This window comes from Lygodium microphyllum, chromosome 19 (assembly GCF_053477565.2).
Source record: "Lygodium microphyllum isolate KBCC chromosome 19, Lygodium_microphyllum_v1.1.10, whole genome shotgun sequence".
Classification (NCBI taxonomy): domain Eukaryota; kingdom Viridiplantae; phylum Streptophyta; class Polypodiopsida; order Schizaeales; family Lygodiaceae; genus Lygodium; species Lygodium microphyllum.
The window spans coordinates 58,120,862-58,144,606 of NC_141153.1; the positions used below are offsets into that span (position 1 = coordinate 58,120,862).

Here is a 23,745-nt window from a genome sequence, read left to right on the forward strand (position 1 = left end):
TGGCTTTCTTCCCAATAGTCAAAGACACTAAATCCCGTGTTTGATTCTTAATGATGGAATCAAACTCAGTTTAACTCCATGGTATGTGCAGTATCATGCATATGAACTTGCCTTCTAGTACGACCAGCCATGGGAGCATCCAGATGACTATCTTTCATAGTCCGTAAATACCATCTAGGCATTTGTCTTGTGTCACCAGGTGGTGATACTTTTTTTTGTAGTTGCTTTCCTTATTTACTTCTATAAATATTTTATTTTTCTTTTCTTTAGTTGTTTCTTTTTACCCCCAGAGGTCTCTTGGATTAAGCCGGGATCTTTGCATGGCCAGAAGAGGCAGCTATCGGGGTAAATTGGACTAATGGTTTGTTTGAGCCTTCGAACCAAATCCATATTAAATGGGCATTGAAGAATAGAATACTAGTGGTTTGGGACTGTGTGCGTAGCCACTGGAGATGGTGCAGGACAATGAGCCTGGCCAAGACAGAAGATACACATGTAAGAATGCTCTCGGAATAAAAGTCACCGTAACTGAGCCACATTACACTTTTTGATGTGGTTGCAATGATAAAAGTTGCTCAGAATAACTTGAGGAATGCAGGGATCACCATCCCTAAAATTTAGGGAGTTACTAATCTTGGACCCCAGAATCTATTGGCGTCATTATCTTTGTTTTTGCACGAGGATTTATTCTCTGGTCTGTGCACCGATCATGAAGAATTTTAGACTAGAAGGTTTAAACGGGAAAATTGTTACATGTATGCCATGTGGCATAAATTTCAGAGAGAGAGAGAGAGAGAGAGAGAGAGAGAGAGAGAGAGAGAGAGAGAGAGAGAGAAAAGAAAGAAAGAAAGTTATATTAACGTCTACAACAGGCCAAGTTGGCCTATGAGACCAAAATGTTGCATACAAATGTCTGGGAGATTTCAAAAGTCCCAGTGAAGCTAACATTTATGCTATGTTGAACTAAATTGAGTAGGTACAAAAATGATATCTGGACTAGATACAATCTAAAGGTACTCCCAGTGTGGTGTGGAACTGCTCCTGGGGTGTTCATCCTAAGATGTCCCGCATGGGTCGATCCAGCATGGAGAGGCTAAAGCGGCGGGGCAGGGCCCTCCGATGGCGGTGTAGAGAGAGAGAGAGAGAGAACGTAATAGGCATAAGGGGCAGATCTGAGAATGAAGTTTTGAGGAGCTGAGGGAAAATTGCTGCAGTTTCATCAGCTATGGAGAGTACTTCTTTGTCTTTGACTCATATACGGAGGTAGAGCTTGCTCCCTCTGGTCAACTCTCTCTCTATTCTCAGAGGAAATGCTCTGTATGGGCAGAAGCATTTGTTCGAGAGATTAATCTGAGATAAAAAATATATTTACTTTGACAAATTGTACCTGGCAGTGGCAAGAGCTGATTGGAGTCGGGAGCAGTCACAGTCGTGTTGGTGGCAGGTGGCATTGGTCGAGCTGGAGGCGGTGCTGGTCAAGCTAGAGCGTTGCAGTTGTGGTGGCTGGCCACAGGCGCAGGTTGAGCTGCAATCGTGTGCAGCAGACGCTGCTTTAGATCAGGGGCAGTGCAGGCAGGTGTAGTGCTGGCGGATTGCACAGAGACCAGGGGTGCCACAGGGGCGGCACAGGCAGGCGGAGCAACTGTCACTGGGGGCAGAATGGAGGGGCGCCAATACAGGGTCGAGCTGGGGGTGGGACTGCGGAGGGGCGCCAGTATAGGGTTGAGCTGGGGGCGGGACTTCAGAGGGGCGCCAGTACAGGGTCGAGCTTGAGGCAGCGCTAGTCAAGCTAGAATCGTTGTAGTCATGGTGGCTGGCCACAGGCGCAGGCTGAACTGTAGTCGTGTGCAGCTGGCACCACTTTAGATTAGGGGCGGCGCAGGCAGGTGCAGCGCTGGCGGACTGCACAGAGACCAGGGGTGCCACAGGGGTGGCAGACGCAGGCGGCACAGGCAGGCAAAGCAGTTGTCTCTGGGGGCGAACTGCAGAGGGGCACCAGTACAGGGCACGAGAGGTGCAGCAGGAGCATAGACAGGCTAGAGGGCAGCTGCTCAGGTTGGCGCAGCGCTGGGCTAAGGCGGCTCAGGCATAGGGAAGCTGTGCAATCAGACTTCTGAGGCAGCAGCTTTGGCTGACTAGGTAGCACTGTTTGCAAGGTACCGATTGGCGTAGAAGGGAGTTGACTGCTCTGATACCAAATGTGAGAAGGTGGACAAGATCAAAGCTCAGCTGAGAGTGCAGTGGATAGTGTGGAGAGTGAAGTACCACACCCAATGCAATAGACCGAAAGTGTAAGATGAAAGTACAAGGTACAACCCTTAAACCTTAGGGTTCTAAGAGGGTGTTGACACTCGAAGTGTGTGCAATACGATAAGTGCCCGTAAATGTGTAACATAGGCACATAAAATAAAGAGAATAAATTTGGGGGAATAACCTCTCTCATGGAGAGTAAAAAGTGCCCCAGTGTCCTACTGATCATGGACACTCCTCTGTGAGCGTAGGTGTGAGTGAAACCCAATAGTTGAAGCTTCGGCCCTTTGATCAAAACAAGAATGAGAACTCTATTCAATTTTAGTAGACATATTGTATGCATAGGATTTGTTTTTGGGTGGGCATGCTCAACCCTTTTGTCCCTCATCCACTTACAATGCTTGGTCTTTAGACAAGGCCTCTGTGGCTCGCATGCAAGACATTGAAATGCATACACAAGATTCTTCTATTTGTCATTTGGGATATTTTAATATATAGAGGCTTGCTAGACCTTTTAGTTTTACTTGCAAGTTTATAGAAATAGCGTGGGAATGAGCTTGACACTTGGATCTTACAATAAGTATTCACCCATGAGTGGGTATTTTAAGTGTTGTGAACTAGTCACTAGACTAAAAACTATATAGAGATACAATTTAAAGAGACATTGGGCCTTAGCCTAAAGAAATACTCTTAACATAGAAACACAAATAATAATCGTACGACAAAGCACAAACTGGTAAAAGAACACAGTTAAGGTTAGGGTAACTCAAAGACAATGAACATAGAAAATAACTGAAGTGATATAACTATTGAATATACAATGCTCATGCAGCAAACACACTATGCAGTGAATAAATACTAAACCTCGAACTCTTGTATCTCAAGGATCAAGGTAGGGGTAATGAGCTGGAGAGTGTGTTGTGCTTTGAACGGATCCCGAATCGTAGCAAGGCAGCCTCCGGATGTTGAACACCAGCAAACATAGTAGTGAGAAGCTAGATCTGATGCAGACGGCAGTGAGGAGAGAGAAATACTAAAAACGCAGGCTGCAGGAGAGAGAAAGACAAAAAACGCAGGCAAGACATCTTGCAGGAGAGAGAAAACTACCAAATGCAAGCAGAACAGCCTGGTGACAGCCTGTAGGAGCTGGCAACTGCTGGAGGAGAGAGAAATTTACCGGTCGACTGGGAAGATAGCTGGGCGATAGCCTGCAGGAAGCTAATGCAGGGCTATGATGACGTGGCAGGCTGTACTGCAGCAGGTCTGTGCAGGAACAATAGTTGCCTGGCTGGGATCAGCTCCAAACTGTGCAAAGAGGGCTGAAAATCAGGCGCCGACTGATGTAGACAGCAATGGACAGCTTTGGCTGAGATGTCCTCCACGAAGGGGGTGCGGACAGCAAGCTGAAACACCTGAAATATGCAAAAACGGGATTGTCTATTGAATGGAGGGCAGCATACGTATTTATAGAAAGTTTGGTTCCTCCCAAGTGGGTTTGTGCTTATGGGACATAGAACTCTCTAGGATTACATTTCTTTTAAATAAACTGGGTTTCTTCATTAATTAAGAAAATTTTGGGGCTGTTTAAGTAAAGCCCCCTCTCAGGCCCAACAAGGGTGCCACGAGAAAGATCTTTTACCCCAAGGCGTCCCACCCCAAAATAGCCAGAGCATCGGACAAAGGGTGCACGTTGGCTGCCCAGTGGCCTACTAAGACTATAGAGGCGATGGTTATCTTACCAAGGGAGCCCAAGTGATCACCCCAGAGAGGACACGGCATCGGACAAAGGGTAAACGTTGGCTGCCCAATGGCCTACCAAGCCCTATAAAAGCGGATGGAATCAGGGTTTTTTTTTTTTTTTGAAGTTTGATAGATTTAGCATTTAGTGGAGGTTCAAATTAGTTTTCGTCCTATTGAGTATTTGTGCCCCAAATGGGAGAATGATAAAGGATGGTCAGACCCAAGACCTTTATAAAAAAAGCACACTATCCCTATCATTACTGGGTGTTGGTGAAGAAGGAAAATAGCTGTGGGTATAGTAAATATATGAAGCAAGCAAGACAAGCAAGTAAGCTAAGGAGAAACTGCCTTGGAGACTGCCATGAATATGGTGGATCCAGAGTCGACCACTCCAAAAGACCAAAAAGGGATAAATGGGCACATATGCATGTTTACGTGAATAGAATGCCAATGCATGGGGTAATGCAAAGGGTGATGCAAGATGCCATGCATCGCTGTCTATCTGCAATGAAGAATGTTGTATAAGGAAGCGGATATATACACGGAGGCAGAGTGTATATCTGTGTATGTCTCCACCTCGAAGATCTCACGGGCTTTGAGCCTCGAAGTATGCGCAGTAGCCTCCACAATCAGTAATTTGGAAACTTGTGATCAGAGTATATAAAAGTATATGGAGGTTGGGCAGTATAAATAGCCCAGAAAGAAATGCTAAAAATTATGTAGGTTTGCCGCATTAAATGGAGTCAATTGCACACAAATTGACCAACTACTCCTTTTGTGCCGCATGGCATTTGCAATGACTGCAACATGTTGAATGACTAGATTGCCATGGCTTTTGCCTATTGCGACTACACAGAAATGTGCCACGTGTATATCCTGCTTGCTTCACCGTACAAGACTGCTCTCGAATGCATGTTTGACAAGAAATGCATATGTACACAACCTATCTGATGAATGCCTGTCTAGGGGATGATAATCTCTAACAAAGAAGGCAATTGATCGCCATAGACGTGCTTTGCAGTTTGCAGAGGGTGATTATTTATTGCTGCATTTTGAAAAGACAAGGCTGAAAAAGATCAAAGGAAGAGAGAGGTTGTATCTGAAGTTGAGTATGAGATCCATATTGGCAGATACACAATGCCTTTTATGTTAGTTTGTTGAGGCCTTTTTATGGTGATGGGTCAAAGCATACGTCTAATACGTCTACTGAATTTCAGCTTGAGGTTGAGGAGCTGGATGAGATTTTGGTACCTGAGCAGATCTTAGCACATAATAAAAGAAATGTTAGAGTTAAAGCTTCCAGAAGATATTTGGTGAAGTTTTAAAATTATTCACCAATGGATGCAAAATGGATGAAAGAGGATGACTTGGTAGACCATCTTCAGTTGTTGCAGCTTTACCTAGATGCCTTTTAGTTAGAGCTGTCTTTAGTTCAGGCTTAGATAGGTTTAGTAGAGTAGGGGTCTAGAGTATCTCGTAATGCTTAAGGGGGAGGTGGGTCTTCCACTCCTCTAGTTGTGGACAACTCTTGTTTGTAGTAGTGGATCTCGGATATATTTAGTATGCATCCAATGTACCTTGTTGACAATATGTCTGCCATGGGGTCACTACTCAGTGTACTAGCCATTGTAAGATGTATTGAGATGAGTATGGTTGTTACTGCGGCTTTGAGACAATACTTTTGCATTAGTGTAGGATGAGTTTTGGGTATGAGTTTTTGCCTTAGTTTTGAGATCAGCTTCTGATCAGCTTGAGCTCAGTTTTTGATCATTTTGAGAACAATTTGTGGTCACTTTTGAGATCAGTTTTTGCATCAATTGTTTTCGCAATTAGTTTGTGATCGGTTTGGGGTCACATTTGTAGTAGCCTGTGATGAGTTCTTAGATCAGCAAATGATCAGTTTATGATAAGAATATGCTCAGTTTTCAATGGTTTACAGTTGGTTCCATGGACAACGGCATGTTAGTAAATGCATGGATAGTTTTAGCTATGGTTTGTGCTGAGAATATGCTTTACCATGGCTATGAAGTGAGAACAATTGAGAAACATGGGTTGTGGAGGCATCCAATGGGTTCTAGCAACAATTGTGGAATGTTTTTCAGATTTATATCATGTTTATATTGGTTGGATTTTCAATAGGTTTTGGGTATGTGGCATGGTTAAACAACAATGGCCAATGTTGTGACTGTGATGCCTTGTGGAATTCCTGTACAGTACGCTTTTCCTTTGGCACGATGCAATGCAATCGAGGACAATTGTAGGGATTTGAAGGGGGAGGTCTATCATGGGGACGTGAGATTCTAAGATGTTTTTATCTTGCCGACAATTTGTTTAAGAATCTATAAAATGTGCAAGGTTGTTTAGCACATGTGATGTACATGGGAGTTATTTCATGGTAACAAGCCAAGGGTCCCAATGATATAGTGGGTATCGGAGGCAAAAGTTATGATAGGTTATGCCAACTGTGTTTTGGTGGTTAGGTGGTGTTAGTTTTGACTCTAGGACAGTTATTTGGCCAATAAGTGTTAGTGGTTGACACTAGGGACTAGCATTGATTAATTAATTAATACCAATCTAAGGGTCAACAGAGGTTGGGGACTACTCTAGGTTGCAACTAGCCTAGCCAATTTAATTATGGATGGACATATTAATCAAATGGCCGGATAATGCTGAAAAATGGGTTTAGAAGAATGTTACTTGACAAAAATGCCCATTCAAACTAAGAGAATGTTTTTGGGGGTTGGGGCTCAGCCATGTAGTCAGTTTACAGCTTGAGAGAGAGAGAGAGAGAGAGAGAGAGAGAGAGAGAGAGAGAGCTGTTGGTCCATTTTGTGATCAGAGAATAGCTATTTACTACAGAAGATAGTCACTTGGGGCCCTCAACAGGCAAGGGACAATAGGGGGACACTTGTCAGGGGTTGGCAACAACATTGTTGATCATGTGACAACATTTTGGAGGGGCTTGGCAGGAGGTGACTGCATTAAATGCGGATTGGAGCAAGTAGGAGGTAGATTTTAGGGTTTTCTCAGGAAGAAAATCAGATTTCTCTCTCATCTTGGCTTTCTCTCACCTTCTCCAACCCATTCTCAAGAGATCTCAGCATTTGTCGGCCATTTTGAGTAGATCTTAGCCAAATTTGGTAGACAACAAAGGGATCTCTATTGTAAACCCTAATTTTTTGTAGAAATTAGGGTTTAGCAACCGCCTTGGGACCCATGCCAATAGGATATCCTTTATTGGCCTACGTCATATACAACAGGGTCATAAGAATAAGATACGGCAAAGGCATATGAACTAAAAGTCTTTGCAAGATGAGTTGCCTCATCCTTACCACCACAAGGGGCACTAGATGTAGTAGTCATAACAACCAATGGACCAATGGGGCTTGTTTCTTCTTCTCCTCTACAATCTTGTGCTTGGGATACTCAAAGATCTCATATTCTCACTTGCAGCAATTGTTGCATCTCTTCTTTTTTTTCTTGTTCTTTTCTTTGTGAAAAGAAGAGGACGACGAGTTATCATTTTCCTTCTAATGACGAGATGAAGAACGTGATGACTTTGCTTTGCCTATGTGATGAGAGGAAGCAAATACCTAATCATTACAAGTAGTAGCAAAGTGGTTTAGACAACTCTACTCCTCGTGCAATAGAAGTGTGGTCAACTCATCAAGAGAGTACTTATGCCCATTGCTCTAAGAAGCCACTTGCAAGGTGGTAGCAAACTTCTAATAGGACAGTGGAAGTCGACTAAGCACAGCTGAAACCAGCCTTCCTTCTCAGAAAGGGTGGTAATTGACTTGATTTACATAATTATAGTAAGCAATAAATTCAAATAAACTACAATACGAATGTTATTGTTTAATCTTGGATAGTAGAATCTTGATTGGCCCCAAAATAGGCGCCCCTTGCAGTATTATGTTAACTTGTATTGCTATTGGAAGAATAACATTGAGATTGCTCCAATTTCATTCGAAATCTAATGCTACTTGCTATAAAAAACAATTGACAAGCCTTCAATCTGATTTGCCCCTTGATCTAATAGCATAGTTGCTCGAAATGCATTTTGAGGCCGGCGTTTCGGGGGACAACGGTTTTTACCCGGTTTTACATCATGGATTGCATTTTGCCTTTCTGTTTTCCTGTGTAAGCATTGTGCCTTCTTTCCCTTCTTGTCCACCCTCTTTCTTAGCTGATCACCCTCCTTACCTGTTGTTTGCTCCACATCCCAGCCCTGAAACTCCACTTACGGTGACATTTCTCATCCTTCATCCTTTCCTTTCTTGTCCATACTATTTCTAGCTGTTTCCCCTCAGATTTAGTGCTGATTTTCACTGTTTCCAGTGAGCAATCCCTCCTCTCTCTTTGTCCTCCACTACCCACATTGATTCGAACAACTTTTTTCCACTTTTGCTAATGGTTTTCCTTGTTTCCAGCAAGGTACAACCATGGTGAAGGAAACATTTGGAGCCACACGCGCATCGTTAGCGATTATGGAGATAGCGGTGGGAATGCGACTCCTGCCATGTCATATGTACGGGGAGTATTACATGAGTGAAGGATCATCTTGCTCGTGTTAGTGGTAAGGATATTGATAATTGCCATGATGTGCCTGATGAAGTGTATGCCAGTTTAGAGCATTGGGGATGGCAACACCTTGTGATTAGTGCACCACATGAGGATGATACTTTGCGGCCAAGTGCACGTCCTATGGTTCCACCTCCTTTCGTAGGTGGTAGTCCCCCAAAGAGGGGTAGAGTGTATATGGATGTTGGTGGCTATGCTTTTGTTGAGGGCCCATTTGCTTTACGAATCCCTTTGCCACATCTTGGGGATGTGTAGGGTGGTAGTAGCTCGTTAGCAAGTGCACATACCACTTGGGCAAGAAGAGCTGCAAGAGGATTATTGGAAAGGGCAAGTATTACAACAGCCTTTTAAAAGCAAGCAAAGGCAGAGGCTACTTGTGAGTTCAAGAGATTATTTATATAGTACAGTATCTTTTTTCATGCTGCATGTACAAAGAGGTAGAAAAGGACCATCAAGGCCATTAGTTGGATTGGATGTGAGTGGAAGCGCCTATCCTATGAGGCTTTGCGCACATATGAGCTTGCTAGAGAGAAATAAGTTGTAGAGCTAGAGATGTAGCATTTGAAGATTACTTGGCAGATGTACGGTTGCACTATTTTGTGTGATGGATGGTAAGATGTGAGGAGGAACGTGTATAAACCTTGGCGTTCTCTTGCAAAGAGACCATGTCTTGAGCTAAAATTGCATTAACTTAAACAACCCCAAAACATACTTAATTAAGAAAGAAACCTTGTTTATTTAAAAAGAAAGACGTTCCTAGAGAGTGTTTGTATCCCATAAGCATAAACCCACTTGGGAGGGCCCAAACTTTCTATAAATAGATATGTTGTTTTCCATTCAGCCCTAATCTCGTTTTTGCAGGTTTTAGGTATTTTTAGCTTACAGTCCACACCTCATTTACGGAGCACATCGCAGTCCAAGCTGTCCGTTGCAGTCTTTACTCATCTGGTGTCTGTTTCTAGCCCTCCATCATCATTTTGCTGCTGTTTTTAGCTAGGCGAGTGTTGTTGTCCGTCATCCAGCTATCGTACAGCCTACCGCGTTAGTATACTTCTGCGTTTGTTGGCTCTAGCTATCTCCTAGTAGATTTTCTCTCCCCTCTCGGTTATCGTTGCAGATTTTCTCTCTCCTCAGCCTGTTGTTGCTGTTTTTCTCTCTCCTCACCCGCGTTTTCTCTTTTCTGCATTGCTGTCTGCATCAAATCTAGTCTTCCTTGGTTGCATTTGCTGGTATTTGATATCAAGAGGTAGCCTTGCTGTGATTCGGGATCTGTTCAGAGTACGACACACTCTCTAGCTCATTACCCTTGTCTTGATCCTTGAGATATAGAAGTTCATGGTACAATATTCATTCACTGCATAGTGTGTTTGTTACATGAGCATTGTATATTCAATAGTCATATCATTTCATTCATTCTCTGTGCTCATTGTCTCTGAGTTACTCTAACCCTAACTGTGTTTTTCTATCAGTTTGTGCCTTGTCGTTTGGTGTTATTTGTGTTTCTGTGTTAGGGTATTTCTTCACATGATATTAGAGTCGAATTCTTTGAGGGAAACTTAGGCCTTGATCTAAAAGCTCTACACAAGAAACAAGAACAACAAAAGGACAGATGACTTCGAACACTACTTCCATATTTCTTCTCATATCCGAGCTAAATCCATCGAGGAACGAGTGGGAGTGGCTCTCACAAGCTCCTGACATGGCCGGATTGGACTACTATGGAGTTCCATGACCTTACGAGATTATTGCAGCTGAGTATGATGTCATTTTGATGCATAGAGCCCAACAACAGATAGAATGTAAGTTTGAATTTTATGCTTTAGATTCACTGCACCGATCTATCGACCATGCAGAAAGGGCGGAATCTCCACTTAGGACTGACCATTCGCAAGTGGAAACCGATATAGAGTAGACTCCATTGCCTTTATACTTATTCTCTTTGGTGCCAAGTATGTCTACCATTTGAAATTATGTTAATGATTACGGAAACATTTGTGTTGTAGTGCCTTTACATGAATCAACACTTATTGGACACTCAGAGCCTATTTCTGTCTCTCCACCTCTTCTCTCTTCTCCTTATTAGACACCACCACCACCACCACTACCACCACCACCACCTTCTTCTTATCCTTCACATTCATCTTGCTCCACATTCGCAACACCTGATGGTTGTACCTTATCTTTGGCCTAGCATGCATTCAATGATAAGACTCATTCTATCGGGTGAAACTTTACAACTTGGTCAAACTTGATGAGACATGTCATTGACTCACAAGACCTATGGGATCTTGTGCAGGGGTTAGAACCCCAACCCGATTTTGTACTTGTTCCATACAAGGTCGTCCACTCATGGAAGGCTAGGAATGCCTCCGCTATTGTTGAGCTCATGCAGGGCTTATTGTCCGAGTTTCATTCTCAGCTTCACCATTTTGACTTGGCGTTAGAGCAGTGGGCACAGTTGATTGATTGTTATGTGGCTCTGAATAGGACCCGTTGAATAAATCTTGACTATGAGATTCAGAACTTCAAAATCAATGACTGGGATAGCTTAAAAGTCAAGTTGGTTGAGTATTGACATCTCCTTGTCGAATTCTTTACTACAGAGACTCCTAAGTTCTTTGACACAATCATGCTATATTGTTTCTTAATAAGCTGCCGTGTAGATACTTCAATTTTGTGCAGTAAGTGGTTTCTCTACCTAATTTACCCACATTCTATGAATTTGAGTGTCAACTATTGCGTTATATACGGTTTGATTAGTTTCATATGAATAATCTCTCAGAGGGGACTCTTGTTGCTCATTCTCAGAAGAGGGAGTAAGGAAAGGGTAAACAAAATCAAACTTGAAATCAAAATCAAAATCAAAATAAAAAACGAAATCAAGGAGGGGAATCATAAGGAAACTCCCAGTCTCAACACAAACCCAGGTGGTAGAACGTACCTAAGAAGAATAGGTATTGTCAACATTGTCAAAAGGCTGGCCATTTGACGAGGAGTATCAATCAAAGGCAAGAGGCACATCATCAAAACCCAACTCATAGTTCCTCACCCCTCAATCGAGTAACCCCTACTAGGGGAGGCAGGGTGATGGCAAGGGGCAGTGGTACACTGCCACTGGTCAGCCATCTTAGTCGATAATGTTCTCATATGTAGAGGGCTTGTTTAATTGTTCTACAAAGATCCATATTGTCTTCGTAGAGACATCTGATGCGAGTCTCATCTATATGTGAGTTGCCTCCCGACGAGTTTACCACATAGGCCCACTTGTCACAGCCAAGTATATCAGCACTTATTTGGATTGTGGACAGTGGAGCTATACATCACATGACTTCTATAGAGGACATTTTCCATACCTAAGCCCTTGCGGTCGGGTTTACGTAGGAAACAACTCCTCGGTCAAGATCCAGACTCAAGGTTGTGTCAATTTTGCCACTGATAAGGGTCCGGATATGGCTTCGTCGGGCAATGTATATTATGTCCGTCAACTTGGGGTGAACTTGTTATTTGTTTAGCAGCTTTGCTAGCTGGGGCGAGCAGTTTTCTTTATAGCGACCACAATTGAGGTCCTTGACTCTCAGACTGGTTTAGTGATTGCTTGCGGTGAGGCACAACCTAATGGCCTATACCACATGATCCATTTTTTTACTGAGTCGATAGTCTAGGGCTCTGTGTTCCATAGCTTCCAAGCATTAGCCACATCTCGGGATGCCCTCCTTATCTTTGGTGGATATTCCTTTGAAGCGAGAGCCTACCGTTTGTTCGATCCTCGAACGAACAAGGTGATCGTTAGGAGGGGCATCATCTCTAACTAGAGAGATATTGTGCAGTGCTTTGCACTGGATTTTGATATGATTCCCTCTTTCACATCATTGAAAATTGTGCCTACTTAGCATGGTCTACTACTTGCTTTTGACCTACTTGCAGATTCTTTAGCTTCCAGGCTCTCTTTGCGAAACCCATTACCTTGCTAGTATTAGTAGATAATGTGGGATTCTGGGATTTTACCACGAGATTCCACTCCGGAGGGACCTAGAAGATCTGCTTGGCTTGCACCTTAGGTATCATTCGCGTCGTTGTTAATAGCTGATTTCATAGCATATTTTGAGCCGGATACATGGCAGGAGACTCTTTAGCACCCTCAATGGCGAGAGACCATGGAGAAGGAGCTAGAGAGTATTGATTGAAATGAGACTTGGACATTGGTGCGTCCATGGTGGGATCATCAGATTGCCTACAAGCGCAATGGCACTTTGGTTGTCGTAGTAGACAACGGTAGGAGAGCCACAAGGTAAGTGACGCACCGTCAATAAGCTCCTCAGGTAGATAGAAATGGCCTCAGTGATGTCATTGAAGAGAGCGCTATACCCAGCCTCGACTATGCAAGACGTTGCCCATTGCTTATGGCTGGACCAAGAGATGGGAGCCCTACACAAGGTGAAGAGGTAGCCACCATGGGAACGTCGAGTGTCAGGATCTCCTGTCCAATCAGAATCAATGTACCCTGCAAACATAAACCAAAACCATAAGCGAGGCTAAAAAAATAAGTACACCGTAAATAACGCAACACACGAAGACATACAATCCAATGTGACATCCTAGGTGCTGTGAAATACTAACAGAGAATGCCAAGTGAGTAAGGCAAGTCTGGCCAAGTATCAATTAACCAAAGAAGTTTCCCTACAATAGACCTATAGATATGTGCATCAAAGGGTTGACCTAGGGTATCCTTCGACAAGTGGAGAGTAGGATCGAGAGGTGTGGCCATTGGTTGTATCTGATCCGTAGTGAACTGTTCCACAAGCTCAAGTGCGTACTTCTGCTATGATACAAACATACAACCACCAGATCGAACTACCTCCATCCCCAAGAAATAAGACAACAAACTGAGTTTTGCCTTGATTTTTGCTATGGTAACAGAACCTGAAATTGTGATAAGTAAGTCATCAATGTACAATAGGATGAAGCTAACCCCCTCTATAGTAGATCGAACATATAAATTTGGGTCATAAGGAAAAGAATGATATCCGTGAGTCTATAATAACTCATCCATCCTATGGAACCAAGACCGCGGTGCTTGTTTCAATCCATAAAGAGCTTTTTGTAAGCAGAATATCTTATCCCTCGGGTTGGCAAAAGTAAATCCTAGTGGCACATAGAATTTCTTCTCCAAATAACCATTCAAGAAGACACTCTTGACATCCATTTGATGTATTAGCCAATAGTGGTGAGCGGCTAGCGCGAGGAATAACCAAAAAAACGTCAATCGTCCAGTAGATACGAAGGTCTCTTCATAATCAATACCATGCTTCTGTCGAAACCCTTGCAGGACAAGGCGAGCTTTGTACTTGTCTAAAGTCCCATCAACCTTTAGCTTGGTCCTAAAAATCGACTTTGTCCCGATGACTTTCTTGTGGCTCAGACTATCCCGCATGTGGAGGTCCACTTCTACTTTTCCAGAGAGCAGGTTGAGCTAGGTATTATCTGCCTAGGGTTTGTACCTTCATCAGACAATTTTGCAAACATTTTGATCAAAGCGGTGAGGCTCTTCAATATCTTCTATACAGGATCGACTTTGTTACACCCTTCTCTACTTCTTCAAATTGACAGGGAGGGGGTGTTTCCCTCTTGTTTTCCCTTCCAGTTTGAGAGAGGGCAGTTACTTCTCTTGATAGTGACAGTGATGATGCTTACAGTTTTTAGACATTCATTCATTTATTCTTTTGTATTTGTACCTTCATTAGACAATTTTGCAGACATTTTGACCAGAGCAGTCAATTGGTCGGTTCTTAAGTATCTTCTACTCAGGATCGGCTTGGGTACACCCTTCTCTACTTCTTCAAATTGACGGGGAGGGGGTGTAAAGAACTACTCTGACACAAAAACACAAATAACAATCGTACGACAAAGCACAGATTGATAAAAGAACTCAGTCAGGGTTAGGGTAACTCAGAGACAATGAACACAGAAAATAATTGAAGTGATATAACTGCTGAATATACAATGCTTATGAAGCAAACACACTATGCAGTGAATGAATAGTGAATCTTGAACTCTTGGATCTAAAGGATTAGGGCAAGGGTAATGAGGTGGAGAGTGTATCGTACTCTGAATGGATCCCGAATCGTAGCAAGGCAGCCTCCGGATGTCGAACACTAGTAAACGCAATAGTGAAAAGCTGGATGTGATGCGGATGGTAGTGAGAAGAGAGAGACTAAAAGCAAAGGCAGCAAGAGAGAGAAACTAAAAACGCAGGTAGAACAGTTTGTAGGAGAGAGAAAGACAAAAAACGCATGCAAGATAGCTTACAGGAGAGAGAAAACTACCAAATGCAGGGCTGTGATGACGTGGCAGGCTGTACGGCAGCAGGTGTGTGCAGGAACAGCAGTCGCGTGGCTGGGATCAGACTCTCCGGGATCAGCTCCAAATTGCGTGAAGAGGGCTGGAAATTAGACATCAACTGATGTAGAGAGCAATGGACGTGCACCCTTTGTTTGACTTGGTAGGCCACTGAGCACTAGACGTGCACCCTTTGTTTGACTTGGTAGGCCACTGAGCAGTGTACGTGTACCTTTTGTTCGATGCCTTGGCCTCTCTGGGGTGATCACTTGGGCTCCCTTGGTAAGATAACCATCGCCTCTGTAGTCTTAGTAGGCCACTGGGCAGTCGATGTGCACCCTTTGTCCGATGCTCTGGCTGGTTTGGGGTGGGATGCGTTAGGGTAAAGTTTTTTTTTAATAAAAGAGGGCTTGGCTGGCCTACTTCTTGTGGCAGCGTTGTTGGGCATGAGAGGGGGTGTTGAGCTAAAAATGCATTAGCTTCTTTTAAATAACTTCAAAACATGCTTAATTTAGGAAGAAACCTTGTTTTTTAAAATAGAAATGCGTTCCTAGAGAGTGTTTATATCCCATAAGCACAAACCCATTTGAGAGGACCGAAACTTTCTATAATTAGGTATGCTGCCCTCCATTCAGCTCTAATCTCTTGTTGCAGGTTTCAAGTATTTTCAGGGTTGTTGCTTGCACCTTGTCCAAGGTGTCCATGGCTGTCTTCATGACGTCTGTTTCCAGCCCTCCATCATCATTTTGTTGTTGTTTTCAGCCAAGTGATTGCAGCTGTCCACTTAGCTATCATATAGCTTGCTATGTCAGCATGCTGCTACGTTTGTAGGCCCCAGTTGTCGCCCTGCAGATTTTCTCTCCTCGCAACTGTTGCCGCAGATTTTCTCTCTCCTCAACTTGCGTTTGCTATTCTCTCTCTCCTCAGCTTATCGCTACTGTTTTCTCTCTCCTTCCAGTTGTGTTCACTATTTTCTCTCTTCTCACTTGAGTTTTGTGTTTCTCTCTCTGGCACTGTTATTTGCATCAGATCCAGCCTTCCTTGGTTATGTTTGCTAGTGTTCGACATCCAGAGGTAGTCTTGCTGCGATTCGGGATCTGTTCGGAGTATAACACTCTCCAGCTCATTACGCTTGCCCTGATCCTTGAGATATAAGAGTTCGAGATATAGTATTCATTCACTGCATAGTGTGTTTGCCACATGAGCATTGTATATTCAATAGTCATATCATTCTCTGTGTTCATTGTCTCTAAGTTATCCTAACCCTAACTGTGTTCTTCTATCAGTTTGTGCTTCGTCATACGATATTATTTGTATTTCTATGTTAGGGTATTTTTTCACACCATGTTTTTGCATGCCATAGATGCATCGGTAATAGGAACAATGATTACCAGTGAGTACATCTATAGGCACATTAAAGCTGCCATTTTGGAGATTGGTGTAGTGAATGTAGTACCTGTCATCACTGACAATGGCAGTAATTGTGTGCTTATGGGTGGTTTGTTAGAGAGCGAGTTTTCTAAGATCATGTTGACTCCATGCATAGCACATTGTTTAGAGCTACTCATGGAGGATTTGGAAAAGGTTGGATGAATAGATGACCTCTTTAACAAAGGTAGAAGCACGGTTAAGTTTGTGACTAAGAGGCCTAGAGTGCATGCCATTTTTGGGGAAAACAGTGATTTGGATCTTTTGAAGCCTTCATCCACTCGCTTTGCTTATATATTTATTGTTGTGGAGAGACTTGTTAGAGTTCGCTAGAGCTTCTTGTTTGAGGACGGTTCTCTCTAGAGAGTGGGTTACATGGGATGAGAGGAAGCAACCTAAGGCTTTGACATTTATTGGAAATGTCATGGATGAAGCCTATTGGGAGGATGTAGCTTCATTGGTAGAATCTTTGACTCCCATTTATACAGTTTTAAGGATCACTAATATGGAGGGTTGTACTCCAAGCCTTTGTATGAGTACATGGATCAGATTCGAGAGGCGCTTGATAAAAGCATCTTGTCTTGAGATAAGTAACTGAATCACTGACCATCCGTTCTAATTTCACCCTTTTAATTATATGTATAAATCTATGATCTATTGTGATTCATAATTTATATTGCTATGTGGGTAATAAGTTAACTTTTATATATGGTATAGAGTGCAAGACATTCGTGCAGTGTGGAATAGGAGATAGGATTGGTTTCACAAACCAATCCATGTTGTTGCACATTGCTTGCATTCTCTTTGGGGCAAGGAGGATTAATATGTAAGTGAGGAGCTTGAAGAGGGGCTGTAAGATGATTTTAGTAAGTGGACTGATGGAAATGTTTTCATCATTATGCAACTTGAGGATGATCTGCTCAAGTTTCGCAATCACACTCTCTCATTTGCACGCCCCACAATAGAGCTACGTGAGACACAACTCCAATCTGTTTTTGGTGGGAGAAGTATGGAAATTGTGCTTCGACATTGATGATTAAAGTAACAAGTTTAAACAGTAAACATGATACATGATACATGATACAATGATACATGTAAGTTGTAACATAAATAAGTGTGCTGAATTTCTTCTTATTCTTTTATTGGAATTTGGGAGAAAAGTATAGCTATCCGTATTCTCTCGCAGGATTGTGATAGTGGTCCTGCTGAGAAAAATTGAAGCACATGGGCATTGTTTCGCACTAAAAAGAGAAATAAATTAAAGATGGATCAGTTTGAGAGATTGGTTTTTTTCCGTTGTAACTTGCGCTTGATTGAGAATTCAAGCTATACACTTGAGCCAAAGGAGATAAATATAGATAAGATTGACATAGAGAAGGTGAGGGATATTCCTACCATTCCAGAGGAGGAGATAGATATCTACAATATGCTATATGAGGAGATGTGTGCATGTGCTCATTGGACACAGTCTAGGCGTACATCAACTAGAGCTAGAGGATCTTAACTTCGACGTAGAGTTGCTTCTTCCTCTACAGCTCCAGTGAGTGATGATGATGATGAGATGGACATCTACAATATGCTATATGAGGAGACGTCTGCATTTGCACATTGGGCATGGTCCGAGCGTACATTAGCTAGAGCGAGAGGATCTTGACTTCAAGGTGTAGTTGCTTCTACCTCTACAGCTCCAGTGGTTGGTTGATGATGATGATGATGCCTTCTCCTCCTCTAGTAGTAGTACTAGTGCTCTTGGTAGCCCTGAGGAGATTGTGACAGAGATGGCGTTGGATGATGCTGAGTGACTCTCATGAGTCATTAGATGACAGATCATGATATGACGATTCATAGACTTGTACTTTGTAGACTTGTTGCTAGTTGATTATGTAGATTCATGTTTATGGTCTAGTGGCATTTTGATGACTCGTGACTCATTAGATATTGTGATATACCATACATCATAGTTGTATTTCTTTTTCATGCATTATTTACTGGGTTATAACTCATGAGTACTCTCTTTTTTGAGTCTATATGACTTAATATTTGAACCTTCAATCTTGAGTTTACGGTCTATGACAAGTTATAGTTTATTGTCTTAAATGGAATCATGATTCGTGTATACTTTATCGATTCTCTCCCAAGTTCTAATGTTATATTGTTGACGATTTAAGTGATGTAGAGGTTCAACTAATAAGTGGTGTTACTCCATCATATATTTTTAGTTATATTTATGACTATATATATATATGGATTACTATTTCCCCCTTTTGTGTTTCAGAAACTTTGTTTCATGACTTCAAAATGCATTTTTGTTTCATCGTTTTTGAAACTCTTGCAACTATGTCTAATAGGGGATTGGCCTCCAATTGACCTTGATCAAAATGAACTCCAAATTTAATTGGGATGGGCTGGCCTCTTGAAATCTCTTAAAATCCTTGAATTCTAGCTGTTAATTTCGAGTGCTAGGCTTCAATCTTCTGGCATGGGATCCAAGTTGGCTGGTAAACCCTAATTTCTGCTATAAATTAGGGTTTACAGCAGCAAATGCTCATGTCGCCCACCTTGAATGGTTGATTCTGCTATGAATAGCTTAGAATTGTTGAAAATGGTTGAGAGATGGCTGGAATAAAGAAGAGAATGTTGAGGGAATGTCAAAGAATGAGAGAGAAAATCAATTGGAGAGAGAATCTTTTGATTAGTAGCTCTGATGGCAATTTTGATGGCACTAACAGCTTCAAAAGGAGGGTAACATCCTAGTGTGACGGGCAAGCCCTCCTTTTCTATCGCCACCTCTTATTGAGGCGGAGAAGGAAACTTGTTGCCCCTATCTTGTTGGTGTGATCAGTTGTCACCTGTCTGAGAGCTAATTAGACAACTCCTCCTTTTTCCCTGAGCCTTGAATAGTGTCTCCAGCCTTCCACTAGCCTCTTCTCACTTGCACGGTAAGGTTTCGCCAAGTGGCAACCTTTAATTTGATTTTTAGCCATTTTACTGAATTTTCAGAATTAATAATTCTAAAAATTAATTCAGCCATTTGTCCTTGCTGAGAAAGTTGAAATGCTAGGCCATTTTGACTCCCAAGTGGTCCTATGCATTAATTGGTCCCTAAGCTTCTTAATGTCATCATTTTTATTTATTGATCAATTAAATGCCCTAGGCCAAAACTGGCACCCACGATGTGACCAATATAACAAATTACAACTTTTGCCTTTGACATCCATTGTAAACTTAGGGTCCTTGGCTCGTCATCGTGACTGAACTGACTTACACATCACATGCACATCTCACATGTCTGTACATGTGTGCACATTTGATTAATGCCTAAGCAACATTCTAAGGAAAGCTCTATAAATATATCTGATAGTAGAGACAAGATAGCTCTCGGGTATCTGTGGAGAAACCACTTCTTTCCATACAATTTTCCTTCTTCATTCCCATTTTTGTTTTCCGTTTCCAGCCCGAAAAAGGCTTTCTAGGGCCTTTTGAGAGAGTCGGAGCACCGCTCCAGAGACTTTAGTGGGTGAGACTCTAGATTGTTCGTGCCCATATATTCGGTACCTCTCATTCGTTCTTCACCACTCACATCACTGATTCATTTTGTCAGTCTTCCACCATCTCTCTCTCTTCTCTGCTTTCACCATCTCCTTTCCTGTTGCTTGATGTCAGTCTCCAGCATCCTTGGGCTGCAATAGTGGTATCTTTCTTAGTTGGTGACCTTCCTATACAGTGGGTGATAACACTCCTCTTGGCGTTGGCTTTTGGCAGCTGGCGTTAACTTCTTCTCCTCCAAGTGGCTTCATCAGTTTGTGTTTGGCTGTTTGGGTGGGTTCTCCATCACCTGGTGATAGTTTTGCAGGCCCTGCACCTTTTTTGGTAGTCAGGAGGCTCCACCCATTTGTGTTTGCTGCATCTGAGGTCTCATTTACTGCTAGCGATCTTCTCCTCCACTAGGCGTCAGTATCAGTGGCTACTACTTTTGTGTTTTCAGCGTTTGACTCTTCCTTCACCATTGGCATCACTGCCTTGTAGCTGGCGTTAGTCATTAGGCATGTAATTGTAGACTCAGAAGCTCCTGATTCTTCGATGGTAGTCTCCCTGCTCTAGGCAACACGAATCTCCATCCTTGCATGTAGATTCAGAAGCTTTTCTTCGACGGTAGTCTCCCTGCTCTAAGCGACACCTCATCATCCCTGCATTTGCAGACTTTGAGGCTTTTTTGGCAGTCTTCTTGCTCCAGGGCATCCATTGTGCTATGGCACCCTTGTATCGGTTTCACTTCATTGTTTCATTCAATCATCATCTTGTTCATCTGAGTTTGTCTTTCCTTCTCAGTGTGTGCTATACACTCTTTATGTTTCACCTCACAAACCCTATTGTTTCTTTGGTTGCTCAGTCATTTATTGATAGTATCTCCTTGTCAATGCTTATCAATAGGTCATTCGAATGTGTAATCCATGTAAGATAGACCTCCATGTTGTCCTCTTTATGCATCTTCTTGGAATCTAGTTGTTTCTTCAATAGGCAACACATGCCTCATTCTTGATGAGATAAAGATATGTGAGCTTATCCCAAGCACTCTTTGCCATCCAATAGAAGTGGATCTTCAGAATAGCGAGTCTCTTGATATAAAGAGTGATTAAAGAGTGTGCTTGAGCGTACACATATTCTGATGCATGTGATTGGTAGTAGGAGCAGCAATAATAACTCGTGAAGAGCTAGAAGCATTAGAACTTGTGGGTGCATTAGGGTCTATTGGCAGTACCTCTACACCCACAACTACCCAAAATGCTTTTGTGACCAATCCATGCTTCACCATGTAGGACCAAGTGGAGTAGCTGGTACCATCCAACTTGTCATTAGCAGAAGGCATCCCAAACAACTCACTTTGATCATGTGCCATCTTTGCATAGGTTGAATACACAAATGTAGTTGAGGGGATTGATGGATGACCCAATACTTGTGTGAGAAAAAATTGGCTAAAAAATAAAATATGGTGAGAAAGAGCTTACAACTGATGTGAACGTCGATGTAGATGCTGTTCAGGCATTTACATGTAGTAAATTTGGGGCTGCAAGCTGAAGCTTGTCAAAATCGAAGTCGAATTGAGTGATTTGGATGAAAATCCCTGAACACTAAACTTAGAGATATTGCTGAATTTGCACAACCTTGATGAAGATCCACGCAATGGAAGGTGAATCCAGCAAAAGCTCCAGATTTTCCAAAGGGAAATTTCAAGAAATTTTGGAAATTGGGCAGGTCGGTCAAAGCCCCCCAAATTTTTAGGCATGGGGTGTGTGTGATTGAAAATTTCTTTGAAATGCAAGATGAGACAGGCAAGACGGACTGGAAGTTGCACATGTGCTTAAAAAGGCAAATAAATGAAACTACTTAAGACACAAATAAGAACCCAATAAAGAAAATGGAAAGTTTTGAAAACCCCCAAATTCAAAAATTAGGGTTTTTGAGTTTTTCTTTTAGATTTGGGTTTTGGGCACAGCAAAAAATGGTGGACAGGGCTGAGAGAGACTGCTGCAGCCTGTGCAGAGGGAGGATGGTAGGTTGCATAGTGGCGACTATTTAAGATGCCGCAGCTGAGATGGCTGGATTGATTGCGCCTGTGGGATGCAATGTCAGGAGGGACTCCACATGTTGGAGATGGTGGAACCAATGCGGCAATGGTGGCTAGGCCAGCAGTACAATGGCTCTGATATCAATGTTGGATCAAATGTGCAACTTAGTAGACATGAAGTGGAGCAGAGAGTGAGAGTGAGAGTAGTTATGCAGAGAAGCGTGCAATAGTACCTTCACTATAATGAATCACAAGAATGAAAGTACAAGGTACAACCCTATATGACCTACGCACTGAAGTGTGTTCACATGAGGAAAAACTCCTCCCATGCAAGAGGGTTAAAAATGCTTGTGGATAGGGTGCGTTCACACTAGAATTACTCAAAGGAAAATACAAGGTGTATTTAACAGGCTGGAGGGCAAAGACACATATACATTGCAGGATAGTTGTTCATGTCTGATGGGGGGCGGGAGGCTCATCCGACCTGTTTGATCTTGTTCTGTGATGCCCATTCAAATTTTTTGTACCATTGGTAGGCGTGTAGGTGTGTTGACCAAAAAGAAGCCATATGACTGTTTGTGTAACTGTTTATGATGTATACATTATGACATGCATGCCTCTGATAATCTACTCCCCTGGCACTTGTGTTTCTTTGTAGAACACCATATTAAGATCCATCAGATGGGGGGCAAAAATGTATACATTGCAGCATGGTTGTTCAGGTCTGATGGATGGAGGGACTTGGTTGACCTATCTGATCCTGTTTGATGATGCCCAGTCAGATATCTAAGACCATTGAAGGCATATGTTGACCAAAAAGTAGCCATTTGGCTCTCTGTTTGATTTGTGACTGTTTGCGGTTATTTTTGGGGCTGTTTTAGGTGCTCTTTAGGCTCTCTTCCCAAAGCATTTCTTAGTTACTGCATGCATTCTTATACTGAATGTTGAAAAGATATTTGCGAGCAATAATGCAAAGCTTGATGAATGAGAGAGAGAGAGAGAGAGAGAGAGAGAGATTCATTGTTTTGGTTGTTTGCAGGCTAGTTGCAACAGCTGTTATTTCGATTTTGGAGGCTGATGGAGAAGTTCCTGCAGCCTCTCACCATGAAATCCTTTAGTCGTTGACATTTTAAAGCAAGACACATCTATATCCTCTGTCTCTAATTTGATCAGTGAGCTTTGCCCATGTATTCGGTCTCACACAGATCTCAGTGATCAAGTTAGCTTTGTCAGGAAAAACTCAGCTTTAGTTGTACAATATGCCCACGAGTGTATTGGGGTATGTTATATGCAAAGAAGTTTTCGTGTGTGTGCTCTGTGAATTGATTGATATATCAGGAGGCTGAAGGTCATAACTTTGTCTCCTGCTGACAGCTCATTGGGAATGCTAGTGATTTGTAATGTGCTGAATTCTTTCTGGTATCTCCGCAAACGGCTTTTCACAGGACTTCGCATTGTCTGCAAACTGGTCTACAGGCCCCTTCATGGCCTGCTTACTTAGACATAAGTGGCCTCATGTTCAGTAATTAGCTCTCTGGAAGCATGAGCAGCAACATCATGATTGAGTGCCACATTAACCCACTATCACAATATTGCAACTATATCAAATTACACATTACAAACAGGAAAAATAGAGATGTAGACGTAAGGGCCTGCGTTAACAAGATGGATAACATGAACATTTGGATTTTACACTAAATAGAAAAACATGCAAAAAAACAAGATGAATTGTTAATATGTAATTAGAATTAAAAACAGTGATTAAAATTGTATTTGAACAATGGTTGCTAGCTGATGGGCTTTAGTTTTATGTGGTTCTCTACAACAGTATGCCTTGAGTA

General features: G+C 42.4%; 1 protein-coding gene across 1 annotated transcript in view; it reads left to right on the forward strand.

The window, feature by feature from the left end:
- LOC148019916 (protein cornichon homolog 1-like) overlaps positions 1-23,236 on the forward strand; it is a 51,507-nt gene extending 28,271 nt beyond the window's left edge. The window contains exon 4 of the mRNA XM_087700127.1: positions 22,944-23,236. Within this exon, the coding sequence (XP_087556253.1) occupies positions 22,944-23,022 (79 nt within the window). The 3' untranslated portion in view covers positions 23,023-23,236. The remainder of the gene's footprint in view (positions 1-22,943) is intronic.
- The last annotated feature ends 509 nt before the right edge of the window (positions 23,237-23,745 follow it).